At 62.0% G+C, this 18,565-nt stretch overlaps 2 protein-coding genes across 4 annotated transcripts in view; both read left to right on the top strand.

Annotated features, from left to right (window-relative positions):
* TTLL1 (TTL family tubulin polyglutamylase complex subunit L1) overlaps positions 1–18,565 on the top strand; it is a 267,977-nt gene that overhangs the window by 110,362 nt on the left and 139,050 nt on the right. The gene's annotated exons all lie outside the window — the stretch shown is intronic.
* SCUBE1 (signal peptide, CUB domain and EGF like domain containing 1) overlaps positions 1–18,565 on the top strand; it is a 131,608-nt gene that overhangs the window by 110,585 nt on the left and 2,458 nt on the right. For both annotated transcript variants that reach the window (XM_049626477.1, XM_049626476.1), the window contains 11 exons: positions 3,267–3,386; positions 3,716–3,820; positions 4,807–4,920; positions 5,751–5,888; positions 7,034–7,237; positions 10,082–10,243; positions 11,577–11,744; positions 13,086–13,247; positions 15,008–15,205; positions 16,611–16,763; positions 17,113–17,192. In XM_049626477.1, the coding sequence (XP_049482434.1) occupies positions 3,267–3,386; positions 3,716–3,820; positions 4,807–4,920; positions 5,751–5,888; positions 7,034–7,237; positions 10,082–10,243; positions 11,577–11,744; positions 13,086–13,247; positions 15,008–15,205; positions 16,611–16,763; positions 17,113–17,192 (1,604 nt within the window). The remainder of the gene's footprint in view (positions 1–3,266; positions 3,387–3,715; positions 3,821–4,806; positions 4,921–5,750; positions 5,889–7,033; positions 7,238–10,081; positions 10,244–11,576; positions 11,745–13,085; positions 13,248–15,007; positions 15,206–16,610; positions 16,764–17,112; positions 17,193–18,565) is intronic.

Below are 18,565 nucleotides of genomic sequence, written 5' to 3'. Positions count from 1 at the left end.
TTTTTTTTTCAACGTTTTTTATTTATTTTTGGGACAGAGAGAGAGACAGAGCATGAACGGGGGAGGGGCAGAGAGAGAGGGAGACACAGAATCGGAAACAGGCTCCAGGCTCCGAGCCATCAGCCCAGAGCCTGACGCGGGGCTCGAACTCACGGACCGTGAGATCGTGACCTGGCTGAAGCCGGACGCTTAACCGACTGCGCCACCCAGGCGCCCCTGGATGTCATTTTTAAGAAACCACTGAATAATCCAATCTTCGTAAATCCCAAAGATTTACACCTGTTTTCTTCTAAAAAGCTTTAGCATTGTAGCTCTTAGGTCTTTGATCCACGGCGCATTAATTTTTGTATGGTGTGAGATAGGGATCCAGCGTCATTCTTTTGTGTCTGGATATCCAGATGCACCATGCCAATCGTTGAGACCATTCTTTTTCCCCACTGAATGACCTTGCCATCCTCTTGAAATCGATTGGCTGTAAATGTGTGGGTCTAGTTCTGGACTGTCTTTTCCATTGATCTGTTTGTCTCATGTCTGTAGCCCACTGTCTTGATTAATGTGGCTTTCTAGTAAGTTTTTAAATCATGACGTGAGAGTCTTCCAACTTAGTCTTTTGTGTTCACGATTGATCTGGCTGTTCTTAAACTTACCTTGAATTTCCATATGAATTTTTAAATCTCTTCGTTTTTAAGACAGGTGCCTTCAACAAACAGTATTAAGTCAGGATTTGGCTTGGAATGTCCAAAAGATCTGTTCTGGATATGAACGCTTCTGAAGTACAGACACCCAAAGATGAGTTTCCTCCTCAGGAAGGGGTAGGAGTTGCTCCGTGGTAACATGAGAAGGATAAAGGAACCAGATGCCATAATTAGTTCAATGACAAGCAGAAAAAATACCGGGTGCTCCCGGTTCACGGTGGGGATCATACTGCGTGTGGTACCCTTGGATTGAAGGTGATTCTGGGACAAGACCTAAAGATGCTCCAACTGCTTTAGCCAAGGCATTACCCCGAGGCAGGGAGGACACGCCTTGGCCATGGGTGTTTGCCATGCTGTTGACCTTGCGTCCTGAGAGCATGGCCTAACTTTTGCGTGTTCATATCAAAAAATATGTATGCGTATGGCAGTCTGGGAACACTCAGTCTGGACTCTTCCTGGACTCTGTTCCATTTGTTCTACTGAAGTTGTGGAAGCTTTGCCCCAGGGATCCTGGTTTTTTAAATCTTTTTAATGTTTATTAATTTTTGAGAGAGGGAGGGGTAGCGAGAGGGAGACAGAGGACCCGAACGAAGCAGGCTCTGTGCTGACAGCGGAGAGCCCAAGGCAGGACTCAAACTCATGAACCACGAGATCGTGACCTGAGCCAAAGTCAGAGACTTAACCAACTGAGCCACCCAGGCGCCCTGGGATCCTGTTGGTGAGTCATACGTAATACGGGTATATTAAGGCTCCTATCAGCTATAATTTGAATTATGTAGGAGGATTTTCAGGGACTTGTAAAAGTAACCTCACAGGTATTGTTCAGGTGTATTATATTTAGGCATATTTTTAGCTGGCAGTTCCATTTGTGGAGGAGATCCTGCCCCACTACCTGGGTAGGGGCTTTGACCCACAGAAGGGAGGGCTGTCGTCTGATAACGGCCCCCAAGGAGCGGTCGCAGGTTGGAGGTTTCTCGCCCACTTTCAGAGCTGCCTCTTACTACTACTTTCGTGTTCTCCCACAACCTGACATCCTTACTTTAACGATACTTTTTCTTTCTTCCCCCCCCCCCCCCCCCCCCCCACTTACCACCGGTCGGTTTGCCTTCCCTCTTGCTTGTTAGGTGGTGACTTTAAGCTTTTCTCTGGGCTTTGGCATTCCATGATGGTGGACTCAGTGGTGCACGTGGTGGGGTCAGAGATTCTGCCCACATACAGCTAGCGAGCTAGGCTGCTGCTGCTTCAGGGCGCCAGGAAAGTTCTGGAAGTCCTGGAGCCCTTGGGCCAGAGACGAAGGACTTCTGTACACAGCACGGCAACCTAGCACATTTGTGTGGGTTCCCCTTCGCCCACCCCCACGTCCCATCTGCGCCCATGACGCCGTGCAGGTAGAGACCTTGCATCGCAGCTGAGGGAGGGAACAGAGCCAGCCTGCTGCTTCTCCAGGGGGAGATGTTCCCTCATCCCCGAGGCTGCTGGAGGCAAACACGACCCTGAGAAATTGTCCGGGGACTGTGCATCCTCAGCGTCCCCGCAAGAGCACACAGGATGCTCGGGGCCAGGATGGTCTGCCTCTCCCAACGAGCGACCCCCGTGAGGACAAGAAGGCGGTGTTGCTGTCCGCCAGAGTCAGTGACAGTTCCCTTTAGGAATTTAGAGACAGTCCGGGGAACGGTTGGGGGCTGACGTCTCCCCTGGAAGTTTGCCGATGCTTGTCCCGCTGTGTGTTAACCAGCGTGAACATCGGTTCTTCTGCAGGGGGTTTTATTTGAAGGTTCTTGATTCTTTGGTCTTGTATTTATTTGGGGTTTTACCTGGAGGGCCAGGGGTTTGTTTGCATTTCTAGATTATTTACTTTCTAAGACTCCTTGAAAATGTTCAGCCACATGTCGGAGACCATCCAGATGGGCAGCTTCCCCTCTCAGCTTATTTTTCCGGCTACGTCCCCTGTTTCAGCCCGTTGGCTGGAGCAGCTCGACCGCTGGTGACAGACACTGGGTGCGACGCTTCCAGAGGCGTGTTCATCTCAGCCAGTTGTCACCGACCAGTTTGTGTCCACGAAATCTGTTCCAATTTTGCCATGGCTGCAGACCTGTCAGTCTCCTGGGAGTCTGGGGACTTCTGTCATCCTCAAAAGATTAAAAATCACATGAGAAACTCTGGGGGGCTTAATTTGGGGGACATCTTTAGACACCTGATGGCCGTGTCCAGCGGCTGCCCCGGAGAGGGGCTCCCAGTGACCACGACCTCACGTGCTTCGAGGTCAGTCACTGCCACGAAGCCTGTGTCCACTGTCAGCTCTTCCCTTACTCAGAGGGGCACGGGCACCTGCCCTAAAGAATCCAGCCCTGCCCTCCGGCCCAGGCCAGCAGCATGACCCTTGCCACAGACGGCCTGGACTGGTCAGAGGGAGGACGGACCCTGCCATCCCCCAGCCCCTTCCCACCGAGGTCTGGCCACGGGGCAGAGGTGTGGTGGGAGTCCCTGATGGTCCACGTTCAGGGGCAGGGCCTCCAGAAAGCCTCCACCCTGGCCCCCTCCGACCTGCTCTTATGTCTTCCCTCTACTCAGAGACCGGCAGGTGCCTTTCCCGGGCCAAAGCCTCAACCTGGGCCCAGCTGTCCTGCAGCAGGGTGGGCGGCGTGGAGAGGTGCTCCCTGTTCTGCCCCGCCCACTCACTCTTCGTGCCAGGTAACCTGAGGCCGTCCCCGGGAGGGGATGAGGGAGTGGGGGGCTCCTTCGCTGAGGTGCAGCCCCTGCTCCCTTCCGTTCTCCAGGAAAGAGCCCAACCTAGGAATGAACCCACCCACCCCCACCCCGCCCCCGGCCTTGATCGCCGAGTGATCCCGGCCCGCTGGCTGGTTCTCCGCGGGCCACGGCATCCCTCCCAACAAGTGTGGCGGGCTCGTTCCCGCCCAGCCACTTACCCAGAGCGATCTCTCTGAGACCTCTAGGATCAGGGGCCCCTGGCGGGGAGGTGGGGGGCACCCAAGTCCATCTGGCCACCGGCCTCTCCGCAGACTCGGAAAACAGCTACAGCCTGAGCTGCGGCATCCCGGGTCTCCAGGGCAAGACGCCACAGAAGCGAAACAGCACCGGCTCCAGCGCTGGCCCCAGCTGCTCAGGTACCCCCGGCCAGTCCGTGCTGCCCGTGCCCGGGTGAGCCCTGGACTTGGCGTCCAGCGCCATACTGGGGCGAGAGGGAGGGGTGCTGTCCGGGGAAGAGCTTCCTGGCCGGGGGCCTGCCCCGCACGGTCCAGGGTCGTGGGGGGCTGAGAGCAGTGCTGGGACCTACAAGCAACTGGTCTGCGGGCTGAGTCCCAGCCCAGGGGCAGCAAGCCGCGGAGGGAAGGGCCCTTCCAGCTCAGAGGCTCTGGGCCGCGGCTCCAGTGACCCTGAGGTGCTAGGAGCCTGTGGGTCTCAGGCTCCGTTTCAGTGAAGTGACTCACGTGTGCTGTGAGCACAAGGTCCGGGCAGTACTGGAGGCCCAGCCCCCTCCCACGCCCCTTGGGACCCACCAGCCAGGTCCCAGGCGGCCCGGCAGACGCAGGAGGTTGTCTCCAGCAGCTTTTCCCATTCGGGATGTTGAATTCCCGGATGTTGATACGGGGGCATCTGTGTGCATTTCACACACACAGGATGTGAGTCTAAGTATCTGCGATCGTAGGATTCTTCAGTACCAGCAGCTGTGGTTGGCTCTTTAAAGGAATCAGCAGTGTGTTGATTAACACACACAGTGAATAACAGCACCTGTGTTATTTCAAACCCCCTTCCCTCCGTTGCTTCCCTCTCTTTTCTGTTCTAACCCCATTTCCCAACAGCATGAGCCACGTGCCCCGGCCGTGCTGATGGGGGAGGAGGCGGGAGGCCTCCCTCTCCTCCTCCACAGGAGACCTCTGGCTGGGTGGCCCCCTGGCTTGAGTTTGACCCCGCCGTCCACACGCCCACCTTCTTCAGGCCTTGCGGGGAGAGAAATGAGGCAGTGGAGGCTCCCCGGCCCCAGCTCCCAGTGGATCTGTCCCACTGGCGGCCCCCTGTGTAGCCCGCGGCCCCACCACCTCCCTGCCTGCAGGAGAGGCCGCCACCAGGGGGGGGTCTGGGCTTTCCCCAGGTGCGCCTGCCTCCATCAGGCAGAAGGCCCGTTTCAAGATCCGAGATGCCAGGTGCCGCCTCTGGGCCCACAGCCAGGAGCCAGCAAAGGAGGCCCCGAGGCAGCCGCTGCTGGGTGAGTGGGCGGCCGTGGCACTGACCCACACGGGGGTGGCGGGGGTCCCCGTGCCTGGGAGCTGGGAGCCCAGGGGCCAGTGGGGCTGGGCTTCAAGCGTGGGGGCCTCTCCTTGTCCTCCCCATCACGGTCCCTGAGCCCCAGGAGCCACGCCTGAAGCACCAGAGACAGTGGTGGTGTCCCTCGGGAGGAAGGCCGGCATTTGAGTGGAAAATTCAGGTCCCCCAGCATCCCCGGGGCCCGTTGCCCCTGCCCCACCTGGAGCGGGGTAGATGAGCTCCCCCAGGGCAAGTGCAGCCTGATTGTGTCCAGAAGGCCTCGTGGGAGTCGGGCAGTGGCTCATCCTTGAATGAGGGAGGCCAAGAAGGACGTTCCAGGCTTCTGACCCCAGGGGGGTCAGGGGTTAGTGTAGGGAAAGCCCGACGAGAAGAGCCGGGGCGAAAAGCATCCCGGCTCTGTTTCCACCAAGATTCCCGGACACCTCAGGACTCCTTCCCAGACCTAACAGAGCCCAGCGCCCAAGCAGCCCCGACCGGGCCGGGCCCCACGGAACTGAGCCGCACGGCTCCACGAATTGAGTACGCGCCAGGCGCCTCCGCCTGCGGCGGTTTGACGGACTCAGAATGGCTGGTGCGGGGCGTCGCTCAGCCACCAGCCCCGCGTGAGACCCGGAGCCAGCCTGGCCTCCTCCAGCCTCGGTTTCCCCATCCGCACCGCAGGCCGTTAGGCGAAGCGGGAGCCCCGCCGGTGGCGATCTGTGCGCGGGGCTCGGGAGGACCCTGCTTCCTGCCCTGTGCCACCTGCGCCACAGCGGTCCCTTCTCTGTCCAGAAAACTGCCACGTGACCTTTGTGAACTTCAAGTGTGACTCCTCCAAGAAGAGGCGCCGTGGCCGGAAGTCCCCATCCAAGGAGGTGACCCACATCACGGCGGAGTTCGAGGTGGAGGCAACGACGGACGAGGCCTCAGGTGGGTGAGGCTCCTGAAGGCCGGAGGGAGGACAGAGGATGCGGGGGGCGGGGGTGGGGGGGCTGGCGGGGTCCGGGCTCCCACCCGAGCCACGGCTCCTGGACGTAGAGGCCCAGCCAGGCAGATGGGGGGACTGGTGCGGGTCGGCGCCGGGTCCTTGAAACGGCTGCCTGTAGCCCGGGGTGGGAGAGGAGGCCCAGGGCAGTGAGAGGAACGGGGCTCGGGGGCCCACATGATGGCCACACGGCCTCTCCCAACCGTCCCCCGTGCGCTCGCTGGGGCCCGGAAGGGCCTAACGCCTGTGGCCTTTCCGGAACAACTGAGCCACTGGCCTGCCTTTCCCATGTTCCAGAAGGGGGCTTACATGGCCGGCTTGTGTTTCGTGTCCGTGCTTTCTGAGCTCTGTCAACAGACGTGTGCTGCGTGTGCCCAGCGCTGGGCACCGTGGAAAGAGGGGACCAGACCAAGGTCCTCACGCTGGCGGCACCCCCAGCCACGGGGAGGCCGACGCGCACACAAACTACCCGGTGCCAAGGGAGACCCCCGGGGTGGGGGGCACAGAGCTGAGGCGTCTCCCCGAGAGAGGAGCCCGGGAGGTCCTCCCAGAAGAGGCACCGTGTGAATCAGGGCTTGAAATCAAAGATCCAGTGGAAAAGGTGGCAGGCGATGGCCTTCAGGCAAAGGGAATGGAACGGGCAAAGGCACAGAGGTCAGAGAGAACGGAGTGTGTTCAGGAGGGCAGGGCGGAAAGTGGAGTCCACGGTGGGTGTCGGAGGACTGGGGGCCAGGGCTGGCGCGGCGGGCGGGGGCCCCACCACGAGGGGCCTTGGGTTCAAGGCCAGAGAGCTGGCTGTCATCCTGGGAACAGTGGCGGCCTCAAGGCTGTTTGAGTGGCAGGGAGGGGCGCCCGTCCGTGAGCCGTGCCCTAGGGAGGTGACGCGTCGCGGTGGCGGAGGCCTGCTGGGCGGCCTGGGGAAGGTCCTACCTGTCGGATCCTCCTCGGTCTCCTCATCTGTCAGGTGGACGCAACAAGGGGGCCCGCGGCCGCTGCGAGCCTGTGCCCTCGGCAGAGGCCTGGCAGAGGGGCAGCTCGGGAAGAGGCAGTCCCGAGGGGCTGTGAGTGACCGTCCCTCCCGCCCCTGCAGACACCTGTGAGGCCGACTGCATGCGGAAGCGCGCGGAGCAGAGCTTACAGGCCGCCATCAAGACTCTGCGGAGGTCCATCGGCCGACAGCAGTTCTCCATCCAGGTCGCAGGCACAGAGTACGCGATGGCCCAGTGGCCGGCCAAGGCCCCGGAGGGCCCGGGGGCGTGCAGCACGGGCCAGGTGCTACAGGACGGGAAATGCGGTGCGTCCCTGCCCGCGGCCACTGGGATGCCCACTGGGCAAACTCCCTCTGCCCTTCCTTCCACGGGTGGCCTGGGTAAACAGATGCCTCGGGAGGGGACAGTCAGACGCAGAAGCCTGCCAGGGAGAAGCACTGTCGTGCTCGTCATCATGGCTGTCGTTTGAGGAACGTTCCCCTGGTGCCACCCCCTGGGCAAGGCTCTTGCCGGGCAGACATTTGTACATCTGACCCTCGCCATAATCCTGAGGACAGGTGGGACAGGGAGAGCACAGGCTGGCACGGCCACAGTGAAGGGGCAGTGGGGGGCGTGAGGACTAGTCCGTGTGGCTAGAGAAGGCTTCCCAGCGGAGGCCACGTAGGAGCTGAGGGCAAAGGAGCAGCAGGGCAAGGATGCACAGGAGGCCGAGGCCGCCCAGAGTGCGGCACCCGCTGCAGGGAGCACCGGCTTCAGGGGGCACCAGCTGCGGGGAGCACCGGCTTCAGGGGGCACCAGCTGCAGGGAGCAGGCAAGGCCAGGCCCCCAGCGGGAGCTCGGCCAGGGCAGCCAGCCGGGGCCCAGGCCCAGGCCGCAGGTGACCTGACCAAGCAGGGGAGCAGCCTTACCCGCTCTCTCATCAGGAGAAGGCTTCCCGGTGGGAGGACCACAGAGGGGAGGCCCCGTGGGAGCCAGCAGAGCCTTGAACGGGGATCGGGGCTGGCAGCAGGCCAGGAAGGAATGAGGCGCATTGCGAGTGCACTCGGGGGGGGGGGGGGCAGCTGTGCGGGGGGGGGAGGGGAGAGGCTCCGAGGGCGCCGTGGGGAACTTGGGGCGGAGGGGCTGGTGGAGACACGGTGTTCTGTCTGTCCTCCTGTGCTCAGACGCAGCCGAGTCGTCCTCGCCAAGACGTCGAATGGGTGGTCGGAGCCGGGAATCTGGAGCGCGAAGCATAGGCTGGGCCACAGAGATGAATTGGGGAGCCGGTGGAGGAGAGGCGGGGCTTAGGAGCGTGGGGGGAAGGGAGGAGCGGACAGGGAGGGAGGACCGCGGCCTTCGTGATGTCACTCTTTTATTTTTAATAGCTCATTCTGAAACCATTCACACGTTCAGAAATATCGCCAGGCAGAACAAGGGACTTCCGTGTTCTCCTCATCCCGATTCCCCCGTGTGCTGTGTCGCGCCCTCTGGGGTGTGTGCGTGTGTGACCCTTACACCACCATCCGGGCCGCACACCCGTTACCTTTCACCCGCTCTTCCCACAACGCCCCTGTCCTCCACACTTAGCGTCCTGTCTCCCCGGATTCCTTCATTCTGGACCAGTTCCTTGCTCTTTCCCTGCGCCTCCTGCCCCCGCTGTCCCCAAGTGCTACCGGGCCGCGCCCCCACGTTTCCGCGACCAGCCCCATTCACGCTGGACGCCTGCTCTTCAGCGCCCCCATCAGGAGGCACAGGATACTGACCCAGCCCACGGCTGGTGCCTCCACCTTAATTCACCCTTTTCCTTCCGTATGTAACTGACGAGGATTTTTCTGGGGATGTAGTCTGAGTTTACACCAACATCCTGCTCCCCATCAGACATCCCCCCAGCCACCAGCCGTCGCACCCGGTGGCAACTCCTGCCGGATCAGCCTCCTCTCCGGTGGTTACCGGGCGGTATTCTCTATTCCTGCCGGCCCTTGTCTGTGTATAAGTTAGCGTTCTCCCGTAAGAAAGAGCTTTGCTTCCCCCCTCATTTATATATCTGTCTGCGTGTCCGCGTGTCTGTGTATTTATGTCAGTGCAGACTTAGACATTCTTCTTTTACCCAAGGGGTTGTAATCCATTCCTAACATTATTTAGCTCAGTGCTCGGATCATCCCCATTGTAGCCAGTAGGTGCCCCGTCAGACTGGCTCCCACGTCCTTGGGACGTGCCCCATGCCTCTGTCACTCACTGAGGATTCTCTGGCACAAAACCTGGACTTCCCCTGCCCCTTTGGAATCGGTCAGGGCCCCTGGACCCCTAAAGGAGGAGGAGGATATGGAAAAGCCAAAGGTGGGGTACTCATTGCTTCTAGGCCCTCCCACGGGACGGAACTAGGAAGCATAGGTTTCTATCTATGTGCAAATACACACGTACATTAGCACATGTATACATTTACATAGATACAGATGTATACACCAGAGTGCACGTGTGTGCACGTGTGTGTGTGTGTGCATGTGCGTGTGTGTGTTTTATAAAACCATGAGTTCACACCCGTTCAACTGAACCTCCAGTTTCCCAGGGTTCTTTCTAACCTTCTCTCTCTCTAAATGTCTTCTCCAGAGAAACATTCACTCCCTTTCTCATTTGCTCAGTCAGTTTGCTTACTCACCGGTTTGCTTGTTTGCTCAATGCAGCCAACCACACTGCTCTCCCTTCAGCCCCCCATCCCTGGACGACCCTCAGCCACCGGGCCTTCCTGCCCCTGCCTCTGTCACCCGCCCCACGCCCTCTGCACCACCCCGTATCTCCTCAGATGGCAACCCCCCCACGTGAGGAAGGAAAGGGGAGGGGAGGAGAGCTGGGTTTGGATGAGGGATGCCCAGGAAGCAGTTGGTACGCAGGCCGAGGGGTCAGGGCTGGAGGGCAGGACAAGGAGGAAGGGTCTGCCCAGGACCCTGAGCGGAGCAGCCACGATGGGGCACGAGACCAGGGTCAGGCCTCCAGGGCCTTCACAGATGGTTGCCGCCTTGCTCCTTCTCTCCTGAGATGGGTCTGGGCTCCTCCGGGCCCTTTGAGCCCCAGGGACGAGGGATGCACCCTATCTGGTAGGACAGAGCCCGAGAGACCACCCGGCCACCACTCCCACCTCTGCCACCAGTGATCTCTCCACTCTGCCTTTGCAGTGGCCTGCGGGCCTGGCACCCACTTCAGCGGAGAGCCGGGCCAGTGTGTGCCGTGCGCCCCGGGGACCTACCAGGACGGGGACGGCCAACTCAGCTGCACGCCATGCCCCAGCAGCGACGGGCTCGGCCTAGCTGGTGCCCGCAACGTGTCCGAATGTGGAGGCGAGTGTGGGCCCCCCCAGGAGGGAGGGGTTGGGATGGGGTGGGGGTGCTGGGAGTACCTCCTGTCTCCACTGAGGTCCCCAAAGCAAAGGCCTGGTACCTTGTGACAGTCTGTGAAGCTCTTTGCCGTTCGCAGAGCCCGGTATGACTTCCACGTCGCTGCCCTCACAAAGGACGCCGCAGACCCATAGCGTCTGTGTGCCGGCGAGCACGGGCTGTACTTAGCGCACTTGAAAGTTGCAGCGTGCGGTTCAGAAAGGATTTGACAGTTTACAAATACTCGGTCACTTACAGGTCAAGTTACCGTCGCAGAGGCACATAGCGCTTCACGGTTGACAAAACACATTACGTTGTGCGGAGAACTGCCTCATCGTCGAAATGCTTTACGGGGCGCCCCATATACTCGGCAAGAACTGTACTCTATAAAGAACTTTACAGTTTGCCCTGTAGATGGTTTGGAAAGCCCTTTTTTGATTTACCAAGCACAGTTTGGTTTACAAAGAGCTTTTCCACTTACACCTCACATGACCACATCTGTGAAATGGGCTCATACCCCCCACCCATCAGCCTCCCTTCCCAGGCCATCGTGGGGACCACCCAAGAGAACAGGTGGGGAAAGGTGTGCCCACGAGGGTGGATGAGTGAGATCCTTAGGACAGCGGAGACCACAGCCAGCCTTCTCTGGGGTACAGGAGAGATCAGAGCCCAGCCCTGAGTCTCTGCGGGCTGGCCGGCTGTGCCCTCTAGGAGTATGGCCTCTGCTCTTGGCAGGAAGGTGACTGTTTGTGAGCAGAGAGTAGCCACTGGTAGGAACAGGGATTTCAGGGTCTGGGCTGAGAGGGCCCCCCACCCACCCCTCACTCAGTGCTGGAGCACCCTCTACATCCGACTTCCCGCTGGATGTCCCCTCCCCTCCCGTTGTCCCAGCGGGGCCCTCAGGGACCTCACGAGCCCCCTCCCTCTGCTCGGCCCAGCCCTGCAGACAGACAAGGTGCGCCAGCCTGGAGCCCCCGTTCCTCTCGCGAGGGCACAGTGTGGTCCTTCCCCTGGGGGAAGCCCCTCTGATGGAAGTGACCTCCTCCAACCTCTCACATCCCAGCTCAGCAGCAAGGCCACCTGCTCTTTAACCCGCAGCCCTTCTTGCCAGTGGGAAGGGTCAAGCCAGCCCGGCCAAGGTCCCAGAGCACCTGAGCCACTGGCAACGTCCAAACTGGGGCCAGGTCCCTCCCACCACCCCCTTAGTGCCCTTCCCCAGGGCAGGGGAGGGCTGAGAGCAGGGTCGGGACCCAGGCGCCCCCTCCGGCCAGCCTGAGCCGTGACCTCTGACTTCCAGGTCAGTGCTCCCCAGGCTTCTTCTCCCCGGATGGCTTCAGGCCCTGCCAAGCCTGCCCGGTGGGCACGTACCAGCCAGAGCCTGGGCGCACGGGCTGCTTCCCCTGCGGAGGAGGGATACTTACCAAGCACGAGGGCACAGCCTCCTTCCAAGACTGCGAGGCCAGAGGTGAGGCGGGCTGGGCGGCTGGGGGACGTTTGCCCTCCACCCCTCTCATTTCCTGGGTGGCAGACCTCCAAGGGCAGCGGAGGAGCCGGGAGCTGTCAGGCAGCGGACGTTGGTGACCGTCACCGTGCCGCACCCTAGGACAGGGACACAGGGCCCAACACAAGCCTGCCTGAGGGTCTCAGATGGGAGGGGCAGGAGGCACAGTGGCTGTAGACGGAGCCTTGAGCCTGGCTAGAAGGAAGGTTGGGGGAGGTGAAGAAATGCGGGGGCAGCAGGGACAGTGGGGCGAGGTCGGGCATCTCAGCTCACCTGGGCCGTGGGGACCCTGCGGTCCAGCCACACCTTCCCCTCCACGTCACCACATGTCCCTGATGAGCCCGCCTCCCCGTCCACACGCTCCGGCCCGCCAAGGCCTTTGGGACAACTCTGCCCGCTCACTGACCCCCGTGTTCTTGGGAACGGACAGACTGCTCTGAAGCCTCCCTTCTGGAAGGAAAAGTCGTAACCCTCTAGCCCCACCCCCCCTCCAGTTCCTGCCAGGACTTCTCTTCCTTACTGGGAACCTTGTAGCAAAAGCGTGTGGACTCTATTTCTCTCGCGCGCCCTCTCCTGAACCCCACTAGTCAGTCTGTTGCCCCGCTGCCCCCCGGTCACCGCTCCCCTCAAGGCCAGAGCCAAGTCCACTCCCAGCCCACACCTCCCACGTGCCGGTGGCCCCAGCACGCCTCAGCCTCACCCACCCCCCGCCCGGTCGTGCTCGGGGTCCCCGGCCTGGGCACTCACTCCCAGTCTGTGCGCAGCCCCTGCCAGCTCCTCTGACCGATGACTTCTCGCCACCCCACTGGCACCCCTGAGCCAGGCCCCTGCCGCCTGTCCTGCCACCCCTCCCCCCAGAGCGGCCGCCGGGAACATGCCAGGGCCCCGGGTGCCCTCACTCAGAGCAAAGCCCAGCGTGACCCCCTGGGCCCGGGAGCTCGTCCCCGTGGCCCCTGACCTCCCCCCTGGCCACACCCGGCAGCCGTGCAGCCCACCCCGGGCCCGCGCTTTGCCGCCTCCTCCCCGCAGAGAGCCTCCCGGCCAGCTGCGCACGACTCGAGTCTCCACTCAAAATCCCTGCACCTCTGGAGCCACCCCACGCCCGGCCTCACAGCGTCTCGTGTCCCATTTGCTGCCCCCGAACACACGCACGGCTGTGGGCAGGGTCGGGACCGGGCGCACGTGGCGGGGGGTCCCTGGGTGGTGGAGGAGGGCCTCGAACTCTGTGCCGAGACAGGCCTCGAGGGCAGGAGGCCCTGGCGAGAACGCACCCTGCCCTTGCCCACCGGCGTCCCCGCCCCACAGTGCACTGCTCCCCCGGCCACCACTACAACACCACTACCCACCGGTGCATCCGCTGCCCCGTGGGCACCTACCAGCCCGAGTTCGGCCAGAACCACTGCATCACCTGCCCGGGCAACACCAGCACCGACTTCGACGGCTCCACCAACGTCACGCACTGCAAAAGTAGGTGCCGCTCTTGCCACGGCCGGGGCGCTGGGAAGGCTGGGGGGCGTTGCCGGGGGCAGGGTGGCTGCTCACCTCGCGTGGTGCCCGCGGGCCGGTGGAGGACTCCTCCCTGCTCCGGCACGTATACCTGCCCCGCGTGACACCCGCCCACCAGGGCAGCCTGCGCCCCTGTGCCCGGCCGGGCCCTGCCCCGGGCTCCGGGCCTGTGGAGGGAAAAGCCAGGCCCCGTGCGGGGCAGCCGCGGAGGCCCAGGCTGTGCCGCCCTGAAGGCACGCACGGCCGGACCGGCAGGCGGACACAGAGCGGATGACCTCGGACCCGGGAAGGACACGCCCAGTGCGTGTGGCTGCAGCGACCAGCACACGGCCTTCTCGTGTCCAAGAGGAGCTCGGTTTAGCCAAAGGACATCAGTGCCGCGGGCAGCACGAGACAATTTGGGAAGCAGATACGCCGCTCCCTCACTTAGCAAGTCATTTGGGCCCGACAGGACGCTACCTTTAGTTCAGATACCTTTTAATTCATTTCTCGGAGTCCTTGGGGACGGCTTTTCCAGTGTCGTACCCTTCTCCTAAGCGACTTCTAGCCAGTTAAGCCCTTTGACACTGAGCTGCTGGCATGTTGAACAGCCTGAAGGCCCGCGAAGGGGACTTAATCCTAGAGGTGGAACCCTCTGTTCCCCAGGGCATCCCCACGGCTCGTGGCCTTCAGGGGCAGAAGAGCAGGGACAGTGGGCGAGCTCCACAGAAGCAGGGTTTTATTTTTTTTTTTTTTTAAGTTTATTTATTTTGAGAGAGAGAGCACCAGCAGGATAGGAGCGGAAAGAGGAAATCCCAAGCAGACTCTGCACTGTCAGCACAGAGCCCGATGTGGGCTCAAACCCCTGAACCGTGAGATCGCGACCTGAGCTGAAATCAAGAGTCAGACGCTCAATCGACTGAGCCACCCAGGCGCCCCGAGACAGGGTTTCAAATGTCCTCATGAGTTGAAGTGGAGAAACCAAATAGGAGGGGAAGCTTCTGGAAGATAAGTGTAAAAATGAAATGCTTCCCAGCAATTTTGAGTTTTATAAAGGAAAACGTGTGAGAAAATGCTGTATATTTAATATTTCCACTCAGGGGCGCCTGGGTGGCTCAGTCGGTTAAGCGTCCAGCTTTGGCTCAGGTCGTGATCTCACGGTTCGTGGGTTCGAGCCCCACATCGGGCTCAGTGCCGACAGCTCGGAGCCTGAAGCCTCCATCAAATTCTGTGTCTCCTCCTCTCTCTCTGCCCCTCCCCTGCTGATGCTCTGTCTCGCTCTGTCTCTTGATAATAAATAAATGTAAAAAAAAAAAAAAAAAATTTTTTTTTTGAATACTTCCCCTCAGTTCTCTTTGCGGAACTAAGGTGGCCTCCTTTGTCAGGTTGAGGCTAGAAACTATTCGGCTCACCAAGCCGTCACTTTTGGCCTCTTCGGGGTTACACGGCTTGGCTAAAAAGGAAAACAAGGGGAAGCTTGTCTCTTTCTCCTCACCGTGCTGCCTGCCTGTCCCCTGAGCCGTCCTGCTCGGCCGGGAGGGTGACCACACTCGGCGCCTAGCGGTGCGTGGGGTGTGGAGTGAGTGGGCGAAGTGGGGTTCAGGGAGCGGGGCCCCCCACGGGAGAGACCCCGTGAGAAGCGCATCTGGAGGCCCGGCTGGCGGGGAGGCCGGGTGGAGGCCGGGCCTCTGGGGCACCCGTGCAGCCGGCCTGAGCAGGCCCTCGCGCCCCGGTGCCCACAGACCAGCACTGTGGCGGTGAGCTCGGCGACTACACGGGCTACATCGAGTCCCCCAACTACCCCGGCGACTACCCGGCCAACACGGAGTGCGTCTGGCACATCTCCCCGCCCCCCAAGCGCAGGATCCTGATCGTGGTCCCCGAGATCTTCCTGCCCGTCGAGGATGAGTGCGGGGACGTCCTGGTCATGAGGAAGAGCGGTAGGTGCAGGTGGTGGCAGGGCAGCGAGGGGCCGCCCAGGGTCACCCGCGGGCGGGCTTTCGGCGCCCCTCTGTCTGCCTCAAGCCCTGCCCCGAGGGTGGCGAGCGTGGGGCGCACCCTGAGCGGGAGCCGGGCCCGGCCGGGTCCGGTCCCCACGCTGACCGCCAGCCAGTCTCCTCCCAGGTGTCCCGCCACCCCACCTAGGGTGAGGCCCCGGGAGCGACCCCTGCTCTGCCTGCCTCCCGCTCCCTCGGGGACTCGCAAGCGAAGGGCCAGCCTGTGCACACGCAGGACACCCCAGGGTCAGACAGCCTGAACCTTCCCCTCTGTGAGTCACCGCGTCCCGCCCCGTCACCCCCGTCAGGGGCTCGTAGAGGGACTTCAGGCCACGGGCAGCAGGCCGGCTCTAGCAGTGGGCGCGATGGGTGAGGACGAGAAAGGCGGGGAAGCACCGGCGTCCCCCCAGGAACCAGGTGAAGTCCCTTGCAGCAGGTGCCTAGGCCAGGGTGCCTGACTGCTGTTGGAGGGCCGTGGGGACCACGGGGAGCAAGCTCCAGTCAGAACGTTATGGAAGGAAGAGGTGGACGCAGGCAGGCACAAAACACACCTGCCCGCTTGGGGCTGGAATGTCTCTGAGGCACAGGGAGACTGAGGGGTTTCTGTCCACTCTGTTCCCCTTGTCCTGCTTGTTACCACGTGTGTGCATCGCCCACTCAGTGTAGCCGAGAGGCCAGAAAGGGCATGGTGCCTGCCCGGGATCCCACAGCCGGTCCGAGCCCAGCCCGCGACCGTCCGCCCCCCCCCCCCACCCACTCTGTCACCTGCCCGCAGGGTTGGACTCTAGGGGGTCAGCCTCTCCCGCCTGCAGGGCACCTCAGGTAGGCTCCCCAGGGAGCAGTGAAGAGTTGGGGGACCCTTTGGCCAGCCCCACGCACCCCAGGGTCAGCAGGTTCACTCCTGTTCATCTGTTCACAGGGAGAGGGGACTTCCCAAATGTGACCCTCCACCGTGGCCCTGGTTCGTGCTGGGTACAGGCATGAGCCCTGTCCTGGGGGAGCGTCCCTCCCTCCAGAGGGAGACAGTGACAACCCAGCAGAGAGGGGCCGTGACAAAGGGTTCACCAGAGCAGAGCAGGAACACGGCAGGCAGTCAGGAAGGCTTCCTGGACGGGGAGACACAAACCTGTCTCCGCAGGATGAGTGGGAACTGGGGTTGAGGGTGAGGACAGGCACTTGAGGCAGAGGGAACGAGGGTGGAGATCAGAGCCGGACTGTTCGGGGGACTGGATGTGGGGCCCGGGTGGCTGACCGGTGGGGGGGGACACGCGGCCCAAAGCAGGAGGACAGGGGCCAGGTGCAGAGCTGTGGCTCAGCGAGCCACTCAGGTCCTGGGCTCTGCCCCCAGCCTCACCCACGTCCATCACCACCTACGAGACCTGCCAGACCTACGAGAGGCCCATCGCCTTCACCTCCCGCTCCCGGAAGCTCTGGATCCAGTTCAAGTCCAACGAAGGCAACAGCGGCAGAGGGTTCCAAGTGCCCTACGTCACCTACGACGGTACGTGTGGCTGCGCCGTGCGCCCAGCCTGGGCCGGCCCCGCCGACACAGAGATGACAGGCACACGGGGGCAGGGGTGGTGCAGACGAGGGAGCCTTTAGTGGCGTCTGTGGGCTTCAGCGTGAGGTGCCGCCCAGGCAGGGTTCTGAGGGTTGAGTAGGAGTTTCCCACTAGCCAAAGCTCGAGGAAAACAGTTTGGGTGGAGGGTACGGAGGTTCGGAGGCAGGACTGCTCTGGCCGAGGGCTGAAGCCTGAAAGTGGGTCGGGGCAGAGGCCAGAGGTGAGGGGGGAGGGCAGGCAGGGTCTGGAGACTTCACCGCCCTTCCTTCCCCGCCGGCGGGCTTCGCAGAGGACTACCAGCAATTAATCGAAGACATCGTTCGCGACGGACGGCTCTACGCCTCGGAGAATCACCAGGAAATTTTAAAAGTGAGTGAGCTTCTTTATGGGAAAGGATCCGTGTGATCCCAGGATAGTGGCCTGTGATGACCCAGGGCCACCCTGCCCCCAGCGCCTGCCCCCCGCGCCCGAGACGTGAGCGGGGGAGGGTGGTGACAGGAGAGGAGGAGGGGGTTGGGGGGGGGGGGCTGGGGGCGGGGCCTGGGGGGGGGGGGGGGGGGCCTGGGGGCGGGGCCTGGCTCCAGTGCGTTTGTCCCTGCAGACCGGGAGGTCCGAGGCTGGCTCCCTGGTGGGTGTCTGGCCCAGGACCTGGTGACTGGTCTTTGGGCAGCTTCCTGAGCCTCTGCTGGCCTCACTTTCCCCGCCTGTGAAATGAGCTGAAAGTCGGTAGAATCCACCCCCGCCCTCGGGACCGCCTGGCTCCTCATCTTGCTCAGGGCTTGGGAAGCCGAGCCACCTTGTCGTCGAGGGGGGCTGTGGCTGTCACGCAGCGGGCAGTGGCCAGGCCGGACCCAGGGATTTGCTCGGGCTCTGGGGGTCCGGCCCCAGCCCAGCCTGTAGGCAGACGGCTCTCCCAGCCCGGGAGCTGAGGTGGACGGGACAAGAGCAGGACCAGGCCAGTCCCCCCGCCCCGCTGACCGCTATTCTAGCTGTCACTTACCCGCCCGGTGGCCCCAGGCAACCCCTCTAAGAAACGGGTGGCTCGCAGAGTTCAGGTCTTCCAGCCCCGGGCCTGGCACACCCCTGCACATAGTAGGCGGTTTGTAGGCAGAGGGATTTGCCCCCGATGCTGCTGCAACCAGGGTGAGGCCTAGACGTTTTGGAGCCTGTTTAGTTCCTTCTGTTTAGTAGGAACCAGAAGGTCACGCTGGCCTTTCCATCAGTCCATCCTGACTCTCCTCCTCGCCCCTTCCCTGCCACCCTGGGCCCTCTGCCCTCAGCTCTAACCCTGCAGCCAAGAGCATCTCTCCAGAGCTAGAAGCGTTTCCATTACGTAGGACAAAACCTGGACCGGCAAGGCCACCACCTGCCTCCGAGCGGTTCTCAGGCCTCCACGCTCCCTCCACTCCCTCGCCAGGGCCTCTCGACAACGTTCTTCCCCAGCCGCTCTCCTCAGTGAACGTCCCACTGTCCTGCCCTCAGCTTAGGCGCCCCTCCTCTGGGCAGGTCACAGACTCCTAGAGCCCCACGCAGCCCTCCTTGTTGGCGCCTGCCTCAGTCAACTCCCTCCCTCTCAGCGGAGGAGCCGCAGGGGGTCCTGTCCCAGCACCTGGCCCTGCTCCTGGAAAACAGGAAGAGCTCTGTGTTTCCCAAGGGCAAGGATGTGTGAGTGCCTGTGTGAGAGGGAGGGAGGGAGAGAGAGAGAGAGAGAGCGCATGAGCGGGCACCAGGACAGAGCCGGC

Source organism: Panthera uncia, chromosome B4, assembly GCF_023721935.1.
Source record: "Panthera uncia isolate 11264 chromosome B4, Puncia_PCG_1.0, whole genome shotgun sequence".
Taxonomy (NCBI): domain Eukaryota; kingdom Metazoa; phylum Chordata; class Mammalia; order Carnivora; family Felidae; genus Panthera; species Panthera uncia.
The sequence above is the reverse complement of the archived record's forward strand: the minus strand, read 5'-3'. Positions and strand labels throughout refer to the sequence as shown.